Source organism: Saccostrea cucullata, unplaced genomic scaffold (assembly GCF_032062105.1).
Source record: "Saccostrea cucullata isolate Sc308-1 unplaced genomic scaffold, CSIRO_AGI_Scuc_v1 ctg1829, whole genome shotgun sequence".
Classification (NCBI taxonomy): Eukaryota; Metazoa; Mollusca; class Bivalvia; order Ostreida; family Ostreidae; genus Saccostrea; species Saccostrea cuccullata.
In genome coordinates, this window is record NW_026920841.1 from 124,425 (window position 1) to 144,544 (window position 20,120).

At 32.9% G+C, this 20,120-nt stretch overlaps 1 protein-coding gene across 1 annotated transcript; it reads right to left on the reverse strand.

Annotated features, from left to right (window-relative positions):
• Positions 1-6,308: 6,308 nt before the first annotated feature.
• On the reverse strand, positions 6,309-11,902 carry LOC134258471 (uncharacterized). Its single transcript, XM_062741035.1, has 3 exons — positions 11,584-11,902; positions 7,406-7,744; positions 6,309-6,691 (listed from the first exon to the last, which is right to left on the reverse strand). The coding sequence occupies exons 1-3, from the start codon at positions 11,900-11,902 to the stop codon at positions 6,309-6,311; spliced, it is 1,041 nt and encodes a 346-aa protein (XP_062597019.1).
• Between the last annotated feature and the right edge of the window lie 8,218 nt (positions 11,903-20,120).

Genomic DNA, 20,120 nt, shown 5'->3' on the forward strand with positions numbered 1-20,120 from the left:
GATAAACTCGGACAGCAATTTTCTTCAAATATAAAGGTGTAATGTAATCTTAAAAAAGACCTTAAAATATTCTATGAAAATAAAATATGCCAAAATTGTAAAATGGATATTTAGCATTTTTTTTCTCAGAGTGCTTAAACAAACTGCAGAGAAGTGAATTGCGCTGAATTTGTTTTAATATAAATCTTTGCTTGTCATTTGAACGCTCTCTTGGCTTGCAGACTACATGCCAGATTTACTGATGCAACATAGTTGTATCAAAACTAAGCAATTTTTATCAATTTGAAGTAAAATTATAATGAACTCGCAGAAGATGACTTGGTATCACATCTCTACATTAAAATACCACCCTTTCGCGTCATTCTAATGACAACAGAACTAACTAGGACAATTTACGATAAACGGACCATCGCGAGAGAATAACCAATTCATAATGGCAATATCTGTCATGAGTATGTTTTTGCTGAACATTTTAAAGTAATTATATAATAAAAGAATGTTATCAAAATAATAGACAATGATAAAACATTATAGAAATCTGGCATTTGGCGCATATGATGCTGACAATCTTGGAGGGTAATGAGAATTTGCCAGCGATGAGTTGATGAACATTCTCCAAAGAAGATAGCTGTAGACGGTGAGTTTTTGGGTTTAGGCATATTTTCTTTTCATTGTCTCTGGACATATTAGATATATATTTAGCCATGTAGCATCGTTTTTGAAAGGGGGACAGTAAGAGAAAAAAATAATTACTTACCTGAAAAAAGTAACTGTTGTCAAGCAAAAAAAAAAAAGAAACTTGCCCAAAGTCGAAAATCCTATTTCTTATGGGGAGGGACAACTTTTTTCAATGCCATTTTCCTTTAATAGCATTTTTTTTAACCTCCTACAATACTACATTTTCCTTATATCACAAAAAGTTGGGGGGGGGGGGCAACCAGCCTGTTCATGAACATTTCGTATAGTCTAAGTAATATCGGGCGAAAAAGTGGGTGGAGGGCTGCCCCTGTCTTAATTGCTGTTGATGCTAACTGAGTTTTTGGGTTTTACCTATTTTCTTCTTTTCATTGTCTCTGGTCATATTAGAAATCTATTTTCTCCTCTCCCGATAGGGAATAAAATAAAATGATCGGCCCCTTCCTCTTCCTAAAATTAAATTGTCCAAAGAAACAGCCTACATTTTGGAACAATTTAATTCAATATAAATAGCAATTCGGCCATAAAATCTTTGTTTAATACAAAGAATAGTTCAATGGTAATTGATGAATTGTCTTAATACCAGCGATAAGCAGAAAATTATCCATAATTCTACCTCTTGAAAAAAGGTGGAAGACGATATTTTCCATTAAAAGTTTCAAGCATCACCGTATTTTGAAATAGTTGGATATGATGAAATGTTCCTCATATCTTTTCTTATGTTTTAGTAAAATAAATAAAACCTAAATATGTTAATAAAATATAATGTTTCAGTTGTAAATCGCTTTGAAATTGGTGGAAAATAAGCACTTTTATCGTTTTTTGTCAATAAGCATATGCCCCCCAGTGTCACACCAAAAGCTTTGGTATGAATTTTTTAAATAACATTCCATTTTACATGTAAAAAGGAATTTTTGTGACATGGGGGATGTTTTAAAAATATTTTCCTTTTTCCGTTGATTTCTATAGTGAAAACACAAGTTTTACCACAATTTTAAAGTTATCTCTCTTTGTTTTCCCAAATAAGTAATGGTTTATGAAAATCCATATAATTATCAATAAAAAATATTTAAAAATTCATCGAATATGTTAACTTTTGAAAATTGACTTGGAGGTAGGCGGGAGAACAATGCTATCTTTCGCACTTCTTCAGGAGCCAAGGTTGTAGAGTGTGTGCTATTATTCTATTGTTGTATTGAAGGTAGGGTACCAGGGATGTGTTCCCATTTCGCCTTAACTGTGAAATACGGGTAAGAAAAATTTAAAAAGCACTAAGGCGAAATGGAAATTTTAGTATTTGTAAATGTTATTATCATGTTGACAAAAATTTTTTAAAGATTAAAATTGTTTAGTTTGAATTTAACAATTAATGGGAATTTATGAATACTGTGAATGAAATAATACGTGTAATACCAAAAAATACTTTATGCTAAATATATTAAATCTTCATCACCTAAATTCACCTGAGAGCTTACTAAGGCGAAATGGGTGCCAAATTTTACAGTTAAGCGAGATGTAAGTTCCGAACAAACAACAATGTTTGAGTTGGACACCTGAAACATCACACTTGCTTTATTCACTTTACTGAATAGAACTTGACCAAAAGAAATCCATCGTAATTAACGAAATAAATAAACAATCTAGGATTGAATTCAAATGAAATTATCGCCTACAAATAAGAAATTATACAATATAAAAATATAAAATGCAAATAAAAAAATATAGAAATTCATTACAAATGATTTCAGTGTATAAATAATGGACTAACAATTAGTATGAAAACGTCAGTCAGTATTTGACTCAATGATAAATTGTATTATATTTGTTGACAAGATCATAATATTAACCATAGAACGTACGAAATGATGACTTTAAAGGGGCCTGGACACAGTTTCAACTGAATTTTTTAAACCATTTAATGTTTACAATTCCTACCTAAGGCATAATCTATCGATTAGCAAAAAATTTGAGCATCATTTGTTGATTAACAAACAAGATACAGAACTTAAAATTCTTCATAATGTAAACAAGGCTCGTGCCTTGTTTTTGTTTACATATAGAAAATATCATATTTATATCAAAATAAAGTTCAGCAAATCAATAGTAACTGTCGAATCGTATAATAAAATTAACTTTTATTTGAAAGAATCTACTTTGAACGAACATTTATAAGTATATTAACCTGTGTAAACAAAAACATGACATTAGCCTTCTTTACATAAAAAAGGTTTGGATCTCTAAATCTGTCTTGTATCTGGATAACTGGCGTTCAATTTTTTTATGATCATTAGAAAGACCCTAGTTAAATATTTGTAAAAATAGAAAAATAAATTTTAAAATTTGAACTGAAACTGTGTCCATGCCCCTTTAAACAAGCCTGCTGATGTTCTTGCTTCCTCAACTAGTTTGTCAATAATTTACCTCGTTTTAGAAATTGTTCATATGTAGAGCATGCTCTTGCGTATCGAATTAGATGCGATATATAATCTCCGTATTCAGGTAATCAGGTAAGGAAAATTGACGATAGAAAAGTTAAAGTCATCACGTTTATAATAGAGCTTGGTTGTTAGCTATAGATTACCATTAAGTAAAACATCCAAGTATGAAACAGGCCAAGGTGTGTCTAAATAATTCAAATAGAAAGTACCGGTATCCAAATAAATATTATAGAATCCAATTTAAAAATTATAGAATCCAAATAAGAATTATATAATACACTGTGCAAATACCAAATATGAAGACTTTATCTTTTGTGGTTTAAAAGTTATGGCAAAGGTACGAAAAACAATTTTTTGCAAACAGGTCACAGTCAAGGTCACAAGGTCATTGACCTTGGTGTCATTTGAAAGAGATCAGTTAGTTGTGTATACATAATATCTATTAAGTCTCTATCTTTCATGGTTCAATACTTTAAAGTTATGGCGAATGTTAAAGTTTGCAGATAAAAAGCTATTTTTAGCATATAGGTTACAGTCAAGGTCACAAGGTCATTGACTTTGGTTTCATTTGAAAGAGCTTAATTAGTGGAGTATATATACCGAATATGAAGTCTCCATCTTTCATGGTTCAAAAGTTATGGCGAAGGTAAAAGTTTGCAAACAAACATACAAACAAACAAACAGACAGACAGGACAAAAACAATATACGTCCCGGATCTATCAATCCGGGCGCATAAAAATATTTGGAAACGCGCATCACACCTCTTTCAGGTTGAAGACAACTAACTGGCACATTATAATGAATTTGAAATCACAAATCAATGATTCATATGGTTATCCTGTAGCTAGATTGATATGATTATACAATCAATTTTGTAAAAGTGAAGGGATTAAGTGGTAAAAATTAAATATATTTGCAAAAATGTAATTCAGTGTAATACTTGTAAATATGCAGAATAAAATGGAAATTGTCAATCAAATAGCAAGTCGTGTGGTTAGTTATTTTTCTTCACAATAAAAAATACATGACAATTGTAACCCTGAGCAGCGCCACATCAAAACAAAACTATTGATTTCCTGTTAAAATTCAAAATTACCATACATAATCATTAAATAAAAAATTAAGAAAAAAAAAGCAAATTCAAAGAATTGTGGTCCCCCGCTTTCGGTGTTTGTGGGTGAGATGTCATTTTTTATGACATATTGTCTCAAATATGAACGCCCTATCATATGTCATTTAGAAATTATCAATGAATTAGGATTTTTAAAAAAGAAATCATGTCAATTGTCAAGGTCAATGGGTCACAAATCATAGCATGCATGGAAATATCTTGTCACAGGTAATGCACATGTCAAATATGAAAAGCATATCTCTTCTCAAGATAAGGAACAAGATGTATTTGTGAAACACTGATGACCCCATATGGCTACATAGCGAAGATTTAACTTTTCTTAATTAAATGCAAATTAAATATATTATTACCTAACATTTTTATTAATAGTAGGTCAAACTCCAAGGTCAAGGTCATGCTTCATCTTCAGTGAAAGGTTCTGTCACAAGGATTAAATATGTGAAACATCAATGCCTTAACCCTTACCCTTTAAAAGTTATGAACAATGATTGCTTTTTAAAAGTAAGTTAAAATCCAAGGTCATTGTCAAAGGGTCAAAGTTCTTTTTTTCCAATGAAAGGTCTTCTCACAAGGATTACATAGGTGAAGTATGAAAATCCTATCCCTTACCGTTCAAAAGTAATGGCCAAGGTGAATGTTTTTCTCAAGTACAGAAATCTTCAAGGTCAAAGTCAATAGGTCAAGGTTGTTGGTATCCAATGAAAGGCCTTGTCACAAAAATACATATGTGAAATATGAAAGTCTTAATATCTACCATTCAAAAGTTATGGCCAAAGTAAAAGTTCAGATTTTTTGTTTGACAGTTAGCCAAACTCCAAGACCAAGGTCTTTGGTGTAACCCAAAGAAAGGTCTTGTTACAAGAAATACACATGTGGAATATAAAAAATTCATAGCTCCACTTCATCAAAAGTTAAGGGCTAGGTTAAAGTTTTTGTGACGGACGAACAGACTGACAGACGGATAGATTAACAGAGTGACGGACAGACGAATGAGATTTAATGTCCCCTCGCTTTTTCGGGGGACAAAAAAGCATGGCAACTGAATCGGAGGTTCCCTATGCTGTGGAGGCGCAGGAGGAATATGGGCCAAGCGATGAAGTCTTATCCACCCACTGACGCCATATTGAGGTGAAGGAATTGATGTGTTAATAAACGTGTATTGATTGATATATAAATCACCTGTGTTTAAGGCCATATTTGATTCTGCCTTCAGCGAAAAAGGCAGACAAAGAGTGCCACTTCCAGATAAGAAGTATACTAATTTTGTATTTTTATTTAACGTGTTATTAATGTTTCCCTATTTAAATGAAATAAAAAACGGGTAGACATAAAATAGGAAGGGATGTGCCTGTTTGTTAGGGACACACTTATATAAATAGCTAAATATGTGGTACATTTTGAAAAATATTTACAGGGAGGAAATTGTTAAAGAATGCCAAAATCAGGCCGTCCAAGGTGTACAAAAATCCGTGAAGACCATTATTTGGTCCATGTTGAAAAGAAGCACCTCATCCAAAGTGCTGATAAGTTATTACTGAGTTTTAGAGAGTAACAGGTGAGCGGATTTCTAGTAATACGTTTTTAAACAGACGTCATGAAGCAAGTCTCACATTATCTGCACATTATTGAAGGCACCATAACAGGTTACAACTACAAGGATGATATTCTTCATCCTATTGCAGATACTGTGGGGGAAGATATCATCTTTATGCCTATGGACAATAATCCTGGACCTCATAGAGCCCGAATTAAAACAATTCAGCGTATAGACTGACCAAGTCATTCTCCGGACCCGAAAAAGCTTCACTACCTGAACCCTGAACTTCAGAAAGTATTGTGGGAAGAATGGCAACAGTTCCCCCAGGCTAGCCTTGCAATGCTTAAATTAAAACTGCATTTTGTTTTCTATGAAAAAGTAAAGGTAAAATATATTCGATATGATGGCCCTTATTTTTTCTATTTCATCAGAATAAAGATTTTCTATAGATTAGCTCAGCAATTATATTTACAAACATGGCGACAGTCTAAAAAACAAAAATTATTATTTTTTAACCAGGTTAAAATCTCTGTTGTATTCCGATACTAATATATTTTGCCTGCACAGTCGATATTCCAAAACTTCCACTCTTTGTCGAAGTATCTTGGATTTAGTTGATTCTGAAATATTTTTATATCCCTCTTTATCTTTTAACTTGCTATTGCTACATTTAGATGCAAGGTCTATCGCCGCATTCAGAAGATTTTTCAGATTAAATCGTTCTGCAACAATAATGCATTCAAGAAGTTTATCGAAGGTAATGGTAATGGGTTCTGGTGTATATGACCTTTCTTCACATTTTCTAACTAGACGATCTTCAAATTTTTTTTTCTCGTCCGACGTTAAAGTGATCCAAAACAATTCTATAGCCTTCAAATTCAGTTTTCCTGAAGTGAAAACAAAATACTAGTATACAAATGAATCTAATTAACTAATCGTAATTTGCTATAAAAACTCTGTATGATTAAATGCAAAAGTGTTCCTATAAAACTTGCTTTAGATGTAAAATTAAATAATTGAAAAATAATGTAATATTTACTAGTAGTTTGTAATGCATTGTATATTCAAGATTGCTCAAAACTTTTAAATGCTACCACCAAAATTAAAAAAATTATTTGCATGTATTTTCCAAGTGAAATAAAGAACACTGATTTCTGTTCGTCATTTTTTGCTGCTAGTGAATGTCCGGTACTTTATGTTGATAAATCGGTAACCTCAATAGTAACATTTTTATTTATTTTCAATGTTTTTAAATTAAAATCCCAAAATTTAAAGAGAACTAGTATCCTTAAATTACGCGCGGATCTAAGGGGGGGGGGGGTGGAATTTGCATAGAGTGGACCTCCCTTGAAAAAGTCGATTTTTGTGAAAATTGTATGAAAATTCATAGGTATATAAGTCAACGACTACACACTCCTACCCCATCACAAATGGGATTTCACGTTTTAGAAATGAATAAAAGCTTTTTGTTTGTTTGTTTGTTTGTTCTTTTTTTTCATATCAAGGAATTTCTCGGTTGGATTTTTTTTATTGGGGTGGAGCCCCCTGGAAAAAAAATCCTGGATCCGCATCTGATTAAAATTATCTTAAAATTGAAATACCTGTGGTTAATGTTGGTTTCAATTCATTCTCCAGTAGAGTGTTTCGAAGTTCTGAAATTCTTCTTCGCATATCAGCAGTTAATTTAGTATCAATTTCTGCTACCTTTAAGGACTCTGCAGGGCATTTTGCACACAATGGTATGGCAAATGGAAGAACGGAGTCCATGTTATATTGTTCAGCAAAAGAAGTATAATTTAATAGAGTAGATGTTTTGATGTGTTTTTCTTCATTTTTAGCGGAATTTTCACAAACTTCTGTGAGAAATATTTCGCATTTGACTTTGACGGCTGGAATCTGATATTCCTCTGCTAATGGAATAATCTTTAGTACTGTATTTTCTGTAACAGAAGAACGCACGGTCTTAAGCATACAAATAGTTCTTTTATAAAATGCCCTAATGATAAGGCACAGTTTTCTAACGTAGTACAGTTCGTGAATTATAACTGCAACATTACTTATAATTAACGAATTGTACAACAAACTGCAAAATCACTTTCAATGGCTCAAATGTTGGTGACTGGGAGAGATATTTGTAACCTGAATTCAATTGCAAACCATATGGATATTCTAGATATCAAACTCGCTGTTCCGCAGAAAATTTGAAAAAAAGGTTAGACTTGCACATTAATATGACTAAGTTGCACTGCTTCTCACGTTTCCTTGTTTTTTATCTATTACTATATATTCCCAATATTCCACAGTAACTACTTTTGCAAAAGTCATATATGGCATAAATATGTTTGTTCGAGTTTTGCCTAATGGAACTTTGATGAAAGATATGGAGATAACGAACAGTATTCAATCTCAAATTCCATTAAACAATACAAATAGGAGAAGAGCAAACATGGACCTCCGAAACATTAGAGGTGAGATCAGGTGCCATGGAGAAGTGATCATGCCCTGCTGACCAGTCACACCCGCCGTGTGCTCCTTGTCATAATCAGAAGGAAAATCCGTCTTCAATTCAGTGTATAAATGATGGCCTAACAATAAGTATGAAAAATGTCAGTAAGCATTTGACTCAATGATAAATTGTATTTGCTGACAAGGTCATTGTTTCGACTATAGAACTTACGAAATGATGACTTTAAACGAGACTGTCACTCGATTTAATTCATTGCCATGAATATGGCCAGTGCACATACTGTTTGTTATGTCAGTTTGCCGTGATTGTGGTTAAAGGCAAAAACATTGTAGGATGTCTCTTAATAAAATCAACGAAAATATAACTCCAACATGATCAAAGAATTACTAAAAAAAAAAATAACCTTTTTTCGTAAATAAAATCACAATTCATTTGTACTGCTTTTCTAAAAGATCTTTGCATTCTTTAGTAAAATTAAATTGTTTATATAATAGAAAAAATTGTAATCAACTGTTCTTAAAGAGAAACTTTTTATTAATTTATTTTATTTTCTAGTGGATAAGAACTTGACCTTTAATTGCGATGATTCAATTGAAGCTAGCATTTAGGTCATCTGAGTCATAGGTCACCTATTGCTACGTGTTCTTGTCTCTTTTCGTGCTAAAAACTATTCCAATTTTAAAACTTCTCAAGTATTACCGGGCAAATTTCTATCAAGCTTGCCGCAACGTTTTCGTGGATAGAAAGGATTCAGTTTATTTAAATGAAGAGCAGTGCCCTTTACAAGAGGTAAATAACCCCTCAAAAGGTAAAAATATGTTTGGGTCATGTAAAAATTTTCTTACCAAGATCCGCCGGACCAGAAGAGATGAAACGTAAATCGAGGCTTCCTGACATACACACGGGCATACACACGTAGTGTAGATTCGATTCCCTTGGTGAATAGTGCTGGGGCACAAAAAGGATGAAAGTTTATATAATACAAAGTCCAGGTTTTTGATATCATTGACAGCTGCTTTTTCAACAAAAATGGAACTCGAAAATTTACTTACCTTGTCGTTGGTCATTTGCAAAATTATTTTGTTAAAAACATTCTGATTGTACACACACGTACTCTGAAGTTGACATAAAAAGATGCTTGAGTTTTTAATTGACAATATCTATGTGGTTTTTGGAAACCAGGTTTATCAACAATTTATTGGAGTTTCCATGGGTACCAATTGCGCCACGTTATTAGCAAACCTCTTTTTATATTCATATGAAGCAGAATTTGTGAAAATGTTATGTGTGAAAAGAAAAAACACTTGTTGTGGTAATTGAAATTTCCATTCTAACGTCGATACGATATATTCTGTCGAGTTCGAGCTAAAAAATACAACACATCTGTTTCATATTAGGATATTTTACTTTAAAAAGACGCTAATGGTAATCTAACAACCAAGCTCTATGATAATCGTGATGACTTTTTACGAGAAGCACTGAATTTTCAGTTGACGATTTACTTGGACATTAAAACCTCTATCATGTACAGGGATACAGAATTGATCATAGATAATAAGTAAACCTTTCTAGTGGTCAGAGGGATGGTGTTGGGGCACAAACATGTGGAGGCCAGGATTTGATGGTAGGGTGATTGTCGTTATCTTTATGGTTAACATATCTGTGCTTTGAAATAAACGTTTTTTTGTGTTAATAAATGTTGAGCTAAAAATTTATATCGTAAAAGAACTTCCGTACATTGCCCTAGTGCTTCAACTTTGGCGCGTATGATGTCAAAAATGAACACTCATTTACATGAAGAATAAGTCTTTACATCAAAACTTGATAAAATCTAAATAAATGTATATGGAGTTTGAATTATTGACAGTAATGTACATATTTCCACGTTTTTTAAAAAATTCAAATCATGATACATACAACTGTATATACTTAATACATGTAGTTTGTTGCATAATTTGATCTATGCTGCAGAGGAAATAAATAATGTTTGTTTGTCTATCTTTAGATACAAACAATCGCTTTTTAACTTTCTAATAATATAATTAATAAATTAGACTCTATGATGACCATAAAGAGGTAGGTTCACTGACTACATAAAATGGTCCTGTCATTATACCAATTTATTGGCGAAGTCCTTACGTCCCATTTCGAACATCAACATAAAACAGAGACTTAGTGCTCTCTTTTCGTAAAAAAAAAATGCATCTGAGAGTCCAAGTTTTGATACTCAGGCTATGTGAAACTTCAATGTTCTTGAATTTTGAAAAAAATGAGTGAATTTGAGCATCTTCAACTATTAATTAAAATATGAACCTACTCCTTGATCTAAAAATTGTTTCAATGATAAGAATCTTCTGAAACAGTTCTTTCATTATATAGTTAAACATTTTAGATCAGAGGTTGGTACTTATGCAAAATATTCAAAAACGGCTTCAATTTTGGCCATTTTCAAGGAAATTTTCAAGATTTGAGGAAAATGACGCAGTTCATGACGTTATAATACATGTGTACATGGACAAGAGAAATCATTGCATCATTTTTATTTAATATGAAGTCACCAAGGATCCAAGTAAAAGTTAACATATTTTCAACTAAAAATGAGCAGTTCTGATTTTTCAGGAATTCACAGGGCCAAAGGAGGCCCAAGGTGAACCTTGTTCTTTATATTATTAAGATATGTAATAATGGTTTAGCAATTTTTCTTTTTCCTATTTTTAGCGATTGGAAAGAGTAAGAACCACTTAAGACCTTTTTGGCCCCAAGAATTTCTGAAAAATCAAAACTGCTAAGAAAATGCAGTAATTATCACCTGGACTGTTGATGATCATGTACCAATTCAACATGTCGTAATTTCCCCTCAAGTCAATGCATTGTGACCTCATAAAATGAGTCATTTTACCCACATTCTATAAATTCTTTTAAAAATGGCCTATAATTGAAGTATTTCTTCACTATTTCATCTAGAGCATAACCTCTGATCCATCAAATGCAATTAAATAACAAAATGAAAGATCTGTTTCTGAAAATAAAAATAACCCATATTTTAATTTTTGGATCGTGGGATCTGCTCATATTTTATTATTCTTTGCTGAAGGTAGTTTTTTCTGCAAAATTCAAAAACAGTGCATTTTCTCAAAGCCTGATTTCCAATACTTAGATTTTTAAAAAGAAAATTTATTATTGGAGAGTCTGTATGATATGGGAAGGAGGGTAAAACTTAATAATTGATATAACGACAGGGCCATTTTATGCATAAAGTGAACCTTTCTCTTTTTCATACCCATTTGCTTTTTATTTTTCTACGAGACTTACCTGTTATAGAATCTTCACGTCCCGGGTAATAAAATGTGTATAAGAAATTCACAAAATCGTCATACATCTTCCCTGTCAATGATATCCTTTCTTTGTGTTTTTCAGTGAATTCCAACTCAAACATGGCCTTAAACACAGGTGAATTGTCCGCTAACACCTGTTTATTGACGTGAATATCCCGACCCTCTACCTCCAGTATCATGTCGGTTGGAGGAAAGTCTTTGTGTGGCTCATCTTCGTCAGGTTGAAAACCTCTTTCCTCTGATATCAAGTCCAGATCGTCTACATTTAGACCTGATAAATCGAGAACATCCGCCATTGTTCTTCCACTTTTAAGAGGTGCCTTTAAGGTATTGGTCAGTTACGTGCCTATCTAACTGCACTGCAGCATAGATTGTAATATTTAGATTAAGTGCAACTAGTATACTGAAATAATTAACTTAACCTAGTGTATTTACTATACAATATCTACAGTCACATCACTTAAACTTTAAATGAAACACATTTCCCTGTCAAAAAAACCATTTTTTGCTCATTCATTGTATAACTTTGTTTTTTGACTTAAAAAATCTGCTTTCTTGTCTTTTAAAATACTACCATATAAAAATTGGCATAAAATTGATAATTTTTCTTTTTTTTAATGACAAATGATAAAAAAAGGATCCATGACAATGTCATTCAAATATATGAAAAAATCCCTTTGGTTCCCTCTCCGGTTTGAAAAAGAAGAGCATTCAACTGTCTTTTACTATTGATCATGTTGATATCGACTCTTATAGAGGCATTTAAATAAACTTTGTATATTTCCCAGATGCATATGAAATTAACTTATGCGTTTATCATAGAATGACTTTGTCTGTTCAAGATAATGTTAGTATATTATTTTAGTAGAAGATAATAATAGAATGCATTCCTATTTCTCGAGGAGATCACGTGACCGTTCTCTGCAACAAACGCAGGAGAATAAAACATACGCTCAACAAGAACCTCGGGTCAGCCGCAAACTTTTCTGACCAATTATTATACCCCATGCAAAATGTTACGGGGAATACAGGCACGTAGCAGCTGGTGGAAGCTTCCTCCCCCTTTTTTGTTACAGTAAAGCCAAGCAAGGGTGAAGTCGTCTTGTATGAATAAAATTTGGCGCTGAAGGAAGTGGGACCTACACCCCCCTCCTCTAACTAAACAGGAGTTTCATTTTTTTTTCTCTGGCTTGCCCCCTGTGGCAACGCACTTTGAAAAAATTACGCACTTTGAAAAAATTTCTCAAAGTGCGAAATCTTTCAAAGTGCGTTGTAACACCCTCCCCCCTTCAAAAACGATGGTACGTCACAATAATATTTAATACTATTGACATGTATGTATGTGAAGACATTCTTATTCTACTTTTTTTATCTTAATAAGAGGAGGTATTGACTTGTTAAAAATATTGCAAGGATAAATAATCTATAAAATACATGTTGTATCTGTAAAAAATAGATTCTGCTGAGAGATTTATTTCAGCTTTGAGGTCTTGTATTTAATTATCTGCTATTCTTTATTGGATTATTCAATTGGATATTGTTTGTTAATCAATTGTTTGTCCTGTTCAAACCAGATATACAGGGAATATTTCCCCGCCATATTTATACAAACACTAAACAACACGAGATGTTTCATTTAGATCACTAGAGTTCAATCAGTGATCATGCGCATATTTAACACTAGTGCGACACGGGTTGTCTTAATCGAATACACTCATAGTGTTCCGTCCTGTGCGGAGCATAAGAGGTAGGGCGGTACCAAGCTTCGAAACGTTGTATTTCACGATTTTCACATTACAATACAGCGACTGAGATGGTTACTACGTTTATACCAGTAATTAATTGTGTTTTTTCAAATGTGTAATATAGCAATACTTAGAATGGAATTTTTCATTGGTTGTTTTGAATAATACCAATGTGTAAATAATACTAACTTGTCACGAAGGATTTTTTAAGAAAGCACGGCTAGTGGTGTAGCGTAAATTTGTCTCATATTGTTCTTATCACTGGATTCATTAGATCTTCTTTTAATTACTGTTTTGTGTTCGATTCCCTATACGCTGTAATAAACAATTTATTGCATGGAAGTTCGAGAGACATTAATATTTCTCCATCCCTTCTTTTTAAAAGAACTTTGGTTTTTATTTCGAAAATCTTACAAAAATCTGTATTAAGGTATTAAGGAAAAGTCATCTATTTCTTTACAATAGAGTAAAATTTTTCGATTCCACACTTTTTGTCACTGTCTTCGCTTGACTGCACCTATTGTACAAGTGTCTGATTAAGAGTTTTGAAACATAAGACTGTCCTTGCACATCTTTGGGCAAAACATGTTTAAAAAAGACTGTTTTAAACATTGCACTATATTTTCCTGACATGTACTGTTTACTGTTACTCTTAGCGTAAAAATAATTTAACCATATTTTTTAAGGTCGACTATTTGCAATCCGTTAAAGTAAACATGCAAGATGGTATTTTGGCTGGCATATTTCTTACCAATTGTAAGGGCATCATTTTTATACTAAACAAGACTACTCCGCCTTTAAAGCTCATAACGTCGTGGCCAGTTAGCAAAGGGTGCTTACACCTCTTATGCACCTGATCACACTTTTTTATTAAGCCCTGTTGACGATACAAATTTTTGGTGGATTTATGAGATTGGTAAATCTTTATTATCTTCACTAATCATACAAAAAAATAAACAACCAACATAAATATATATGATACTGCAGTCTTTAAAATAAACGAAACATTTTTATTTTTATGTAATCCACAAATTCATTTCTCTTTCTTTGAGAACACTTTAACTGCAATCTGTTCTTTGTATCAAGTATTTATATTCTTTACTAAAAAATATCATAATAGTTTTAAATTGACCGCTGTTATAATGTTAGATCTTCAACATATTCAGGAGACTGAGAATGACCACGGCAGTCAGAGGAAGTACATTTCTATAGAAACTGATGTCACAATGGAGGTAAATATTATATCGTATAAAAACGTATCAGTAAAGAAATTTATACAGGATTCCCTTTGATTCAGGTAGAATCACCGAAAGCAATTTTTGCAATTGTTTATGATGACAGATTATTGGTTATACCAGCTTAACTATCATTTTCTCCGAATGTCAAAATTGAAAAATATGTAGAAGGATAGAAGGCATGAAAAACGTTTGAAATCACAGAAAGTACCAAACATAAGGATAACAAACTTTGAAAAAACGTCCGTCCTCCAAGGATGTAGATGGGAGAAAAGGCAGAGTAACGCACCGCGTGGTCAGAATTTCATTTGTTAGATTTTGATTGGTCAGACTTTGGTCAATCTCTGCCTCTCCTACCTCGGTAGGACATGAAACAAAATTACCATTACAAAGCATAGCTATACAATATTTCAGACTTTCACATTCAAGGAGGACACTTATTGATTACAATAAAAAATTCTAAGTAAACTTAAATTTATTTATTTTAATGCAATAAGTATTTTGATATCCCGGTTACCCATCAACTGGCTAATTTCTTTCCATAATCCTTTCAACGCTAGAACACCTTATCTTATCCTCCTTCAATGAGTAAAAAGTCTGTAAAACAGTTTGTCGTGTGTTGCCACCTTTGTGACGTTTAATAATTTGTTTGAAATTCTCAAAAGTATTATTAACAATGACATATAATTTTTAGCAGACACAAGATATCAAGATGAGAAATAAACCAATTTTGTAAAGGGAGATAATCCAAATTTACAGTAATTACCACTTAGATTTAACAGAAAAATCATGAAAATGGGTCTGAAAACGCCACTGACTTGACCGAACTAGGGAAAGTTCAGACCCATAAAGGAAAAATAAAGGGCAACACACCTCAAACATAAATCATACCAAAAGTGAGTAAAATGTACATAACTATTCTGTACATTTCAAAAATGGGAATAAAAATATGTCCCGTAATGCAACAAAACAACTTTTTCATGAAATATGTATGACAAGATACTGTTTCTATTAATCTTTTACAATTCAATTATGATTAAAAAAAATTGAATTCACAAGTGTCTTATGAGGGATAAACATATGCCCCCATCATAACCAAATGAGGTTACTATTCCAAGTGTATGCTGTCTGTGTGTCCTAACTATTAAACCAATAAAAACATATTTGAAAAAACGCCCTTTTATGTATGTTCGATACTGTATGTTCTAACGCATCACAAATTTTATGCAGAACTACTATGGTTATTGGTAAACGAATATCCATTGAAGGTCTTGATTTGCGACAGGAACTTAATAGTTTCTGAATGAGAAAGCATGATGAATTGTCAGGCAAATTATTAATTTTATGTATATATGCTATTGATGAAATAAATGACACGATAGAGGAGGCTGCATAACCTTCAGCAAATAAATAAGAGATAAACAAAGCCAAAGTTTCCTTAGACAACGGAAGATCATTACTCAAAACAAATTTGTTTGCAAAATTTCTATAAATAGACTATGCCCGTTTATATGCTTGAGTGGAAGCTGGTGCCAATGTTGAAGTCAACAGGTTCCTTAAAACTGGTTCTAAGGACGTAATGTTGGCAGATTGGGAATCACCGTTGGTTCTTTGTCCATCCAAAGAGCAAGTTGATGGAACTGCTGCACCTTCAAACGAGACAAGCAATCACATAGAATATTTTCCTTGGTACTAAGATGCCTAGTTTTGAACAAAACGTTAGACTGCAAACAAATTAGCACTAACTCTCTAACCAAATACATTATACTTTTATCCTTAGACGATTGCTTGTTAATGATATGCACAAGGGCATAATTGTCTGTGTAAAAATAAATGCATTTGTTTTTAAAAATATGACTCCAAACTTTAAGAGCTAACACTTTTGGGTAAAATTCCAAGAGAGTAATATTACATTTTTTCCATTTATCATTCCAAGTCCCATAGAACCAGTGCCCACCTAACACTGCCCCAAATCCTATAGATCCTGAAGCATCTGTATAACATACAGTTTTAATTCATCGGAATCAACCCACCTATCCGATAAGAAAACTGTCCTACAATTAAATTTTTCCAAGAAGGCTAACCAAGTACATAAATCTGCCTTTACCTCTTTGTTTACTCTAATGCGATAATATGTTTTTGTAATGCCAATAGTAGTATTGATAAGTCGCCTTAAAAATGTTCTACCTGGCAAGACCACATTACACACAAAATTAAGAAGACCAATCACTGACTGCATATCCTTCAAAGTAATCTTTCTGCTTGGTAAAAGCTGTTCATTTGTATCTCTACATTTTTTAACTTTATCAATAGGTAGCCTTGCCTCCATCATCTCGGTGTCTAATTCATATTCCAGAAAACCTTGTTAGGGCCAAATGTCTTATCCTTAGCCATAGGTAAACCTATGTCGGCGCAAACTGTTAAAAATGCCACAAGTTTTTTTGTGGCACTCTGTCGCAGATTTGTCAACAATTAGAAAATCATCTAATAAATGAGTCATTTTCCGACCCGTTTTTATGATTTTTCTGTTAAATCTAAGTGGTAATTACTGTAAATTTGGATTATCTCCCTTTACAAAATTGGTTTATTTCTCATCTTAATATCTTGTGTCTGCTAAAAATTATATGTCATTGTTAATAATACTTTTGAGAATTTCAAACAAATTATTAAACGTCACAAAGGTGGCAACACACGACAAACTGTTTTATAGACTTTTTACTCATTGAAGGAGGATAAGATTAGGTGTTCTAGCGTTGAAAGGATTATGGAAAGAAATTAGCCAGTTGATGGGTAACCGGGGTATCAAAATACTTATTGCATTAAAATAAAAGGTATTATGTGTGATTTTGTATATTGTTGAATAGATATATTAAAATACATGGTTAGTGTCTTGAAATATATACGATATTTGGGCGGGGGTAAGAAAACATGATAGAGGGCGAGGCTTGCCGAGCCCTCTTACGTTTTCGACCCGAGCCCAAATATCGCTTTTATTTCAAGACAGTTATTATGTATTTTGTTTATCCTGCAACATATTTTTTACATTAGCACAAGACAGTTATTATGTATTTTGTTTATCCTGCAACATATTTTTTACATTAGCAACGGGGGGGGGGGGGGCAACATTACCTTTACTATTGAAAATGTCCATTGAAAGGTTGGTTGGCCCCCCACTTCTTACCACGGAATAGTGATATCAAGGAAATGTATGCCAAAAAAAAAATGGACGTGAAAGGAAGTTGGCCTCAAAAAAAGTTGGCCGCTCCCCCCACCCCCACCCCCCAGAAATACACGAAATAGGATTTCCGAGTTTGGGCAGTTTCCCTTTTTTTTTGCTTGTCAGCTTTTACAGGTAAGTAAAAAAAATTTTCTGTGGTTGGCTTTCAAAAACGATGCTACATGCCTGTCTATGACGCCATGGTGTAAACATTGCAATATATTTACATTCGCTGTGTTTTTCTAGTAAGCCAACTGTGAAATTGATTTGAAAACCATTTTCGTGTATACTCACGCGTAGAAATAAACACGGAGAAATGTGCGTTAACGTGACGTTACAATGAGGCTGAAGCGTCGTAAGTAAAAATGCAACGATAAAGGGCAGTGAGAAACTCAAATATTTAACATATTTTAGTTGCTTCCAAACATGTAAAATGTAAATATAAGGAATGTTTTTAAGTTTAAGCTACCACTTGCCGGTGGAATGCTATACACTTTACTCTAGGCTATAGAGCAGACGCTCTCACCACTGCTCAACGGGAACTATCATTGTAAATTTTGAATAAAATTTTTTTAAAAATCTTCTTTCTGTCAACATCTAAAAACCACCTATACATTTTTCTTATCCAGGATCATACATTCACCCCTACTAATGTTATTGTGATTTAAATTCAAGACATGTGGTTTAGGTTTACGTATTCAAAGATTATAGGGTAGAACCGGTCTTATAAATAAAATTGGCAGTAAACAGGAAATTGCTATAGTCTGTTTCTTCTAAAAACATGTCCTGTGAAATATGTGTTTCCAAACCTTTCTGAAAGACTTTCATGATTTTCAACAGAAATGATTGGCTTAAGGTGGATGGGATGGGTAAATAACATTAATACATCTTGTTATAGTTTACTGCAAACATTACAGCTCACTAGCGACTGATACGCTGGTAAAAAATGTGTTTACAATATCATCTACACTGACTAACCTTTGTTTGCTTTATATGGCTATTGCTATTAATGCGCACAGAGGATCTTACCACGAGCAACTGAACAATTGTTGAAAGAATAGCAACGTTTACGCCAAGCACATGTTTACCTGTTACTTCGAACACGTTGTTCAGGTCAATTTATGATCATGTCAGTGGAGTGCAAAATAAAAAAGAAATGTTCTAATGAACAAAATGCAAACATTAGAAACAATGAAAGATAGCACGGGTGTTTTTAATTTGTTATTAACTAGAGAAAAATATGTTTAATAAAATGTATAGGTGGTTTGTATCAAGTTCTGATCACCAGCACTTCAAGGGCAAGGAAAACGAGCAGCTTCTCGTATGCATTTAAATGGGCACATCATTCTTTACATAACTATACTCGTGATCACGTGTGTTGGCCAGAGAATCCATCTGACAATTGTATTCACCGATAGTATAATAAAGGAATTTATCAAGCGTAAAATTTCTGTAGTATTCGTAGTAACCCATAATGCATTTCGCATTCATCTGATTTGTCAGTTAAAGTCACATTGGTGGTTCATTTGCTATTCTGACGCCAAAAAATATAGTCCCGGTTCCCATGCAAAATATTTGTCCAAAAAGAAATTTTTATTCCTGACAGCAGAAAATTGTAATATAGAGAATACTAGTACTTATAATTTAGACGTGAATGAATTCAAGAAAGATCGATTGAAGTGCTTTTCTTCAAAATGATATTATAGGATGGTGAAAACTAAAACGCAACATAGCTTTTCTGTTTACCATGTCTCCACGTGCTAATCACTTCCTAGCCACATTTCCGTGAATAATTTACCCTATCTCGCTGAAGTCTCGCTTACTCTCGCCATAGTCACTGTCAGAGCTACTCTGAACTCATCGGGTTTTATAATTTGCAGAACACCGAAAAAGAAAAGGTTCCGAACACATTAGTAGGGGTGACACTGAAAACTAAATGTGATCGATACACAAGACTCACGGTGGGTATGATTAGGGAAAAGTGGTACGTTTTCGCCATATGCACCTTATCCCTCTTCTAGAATTTTTATAGTATATAAAAAGTTTATATTGAAAGATCTAACAACTTTAAGATATAATTAATTTTATTCTTAATTTCTCAAAAAATACATATTATTGAATCCTCAAACAGGAAGGCAATACATAGGTATACATAATCCCCGGGTGCCTGTAGTTACTTTTAATATTTCTAATTTTTTTTTTTTTTTTTTTAAGAAGGAAATAAATAGTTATTACCTTTTTAATATTTAGCTATGGTATTCTAAGGAGATAAATTAATATGTATCATGTAATCATGCAAAATATCTTTAAAAAAAAC